At 37.1% G+C, this 1,047-nt stretch overlaps 1 protein-coding gene across 1 annotated transcript; it reads left to right on the forward strand.

The window, feature by feature from the left end:
* Positions 1–128: 128 nt before the first annotated feature.
* On the forward strand, positions 129–275 carry Tsp_16072 (histone H3.2; the record flags this gene model as incomplete). The annotated part of the gene is made up of 1 exon (XM_003366099.1): positions 129–275. A coding segment is annotated over one exon (147 nt), but the record flags the coding sequence as incomplete, so codon positions are not given.
* Positions 276–1,047: the final 772 nt, after the last annotated feature.

A 1,047-nucleotide genomic window follows, 5' to 3' on the forward strand; every position in this document is an offset into this window, starting at 1 on the left:
TCTTCGTGAAATTTCGGACGTTATCAAAAAAAGTACCAGAACTGTTGATCAGAAAGCTGCCATTCCCAGCGTTTGGTTCGGGAAGTTGCTCAAGATTACAAAACTGAGTTGCGATTCCCAATCGTCAGCAGTTTTCGCTTTACAAGAAAGCGGCTGAAGCTTACCTGGTTGGCCTGTTCGAAGACACAAACTTGTGTGCTATTCACGCAAAACGTGTCACCATTATGCCAAAGGATGTTCAGTTGGCTCGTCGTATACGGGGTGAACGCGCCTAACTTTGTTATGCCTATTTTGTTCATAATCCAACGGTCCTTTTCAGGACCACTTCAATCTGTTTTCATCAGCTACATTCCATTGATTAAGCATCATTTTTCTGAGAAATTAAATATTTAAATGAATTCAAATTCTAAGGTTGTTCAAAATAATGATGATCATTTTTACAAACTTTCCATAAAAATATTGTTTTTGAAACAATTTCTGTTATTGTCATTTTATTGTACCACATTAAACCAATACAGAATGAGGGTAAAACCTGTGCTGAGAATAATCAGGTTGATGATTTTCAAGTTCAATACAACTGCGCGCAAGACAGTTGAGTATAACAAACTGAGTCGCTGGCCCTTCTCAGGCTTAAAAAATTTGCTTAAATTGAGCTGTAATTTGAGAACAAGAAAACACACAGAAGCTGAGATTTATTCAGGCATGACCAATACAAATCAAAAGCACAGACAGTCAGACACAATCAAAGCAATCATTCATTCACACGCCACCAACAACACGATCACATTGCTCAGTCATGTTCACGCGTAAAAACGTGACTCTGACGTCACAACTAACCAAACAACCTCAAGTTACGGTAGCGGATTCAGATTATCAGCTTGAGCGAAAGAGGTTTTAACAACCTGTATCTGCCTACGTGTTTACAATAAATTTCATTGGTTGTCAGTCTGATGCGTTCTATTTGTAATTTTTTCTTTTTCTATCAGTGATCAGCTTTCAGATTTCAATTTCAAAGCATTTAATAATTTTCCAAATTCCAATATTTAA

The sequence above is a fragment of the Trichinella spiralis genome (assembly GCF_000181795.1).
Source record: "Trichinella spiralis strain ISS 195 chromosome Unknown Scfld6578, whole genome shotgun sequence".
Lineage (NCBI taxonomy): Eukaryota > Metazoa > Nematoda > Enoplea > Trichinellida > Trichinellidae > Trichinella > Trichinella spiralis.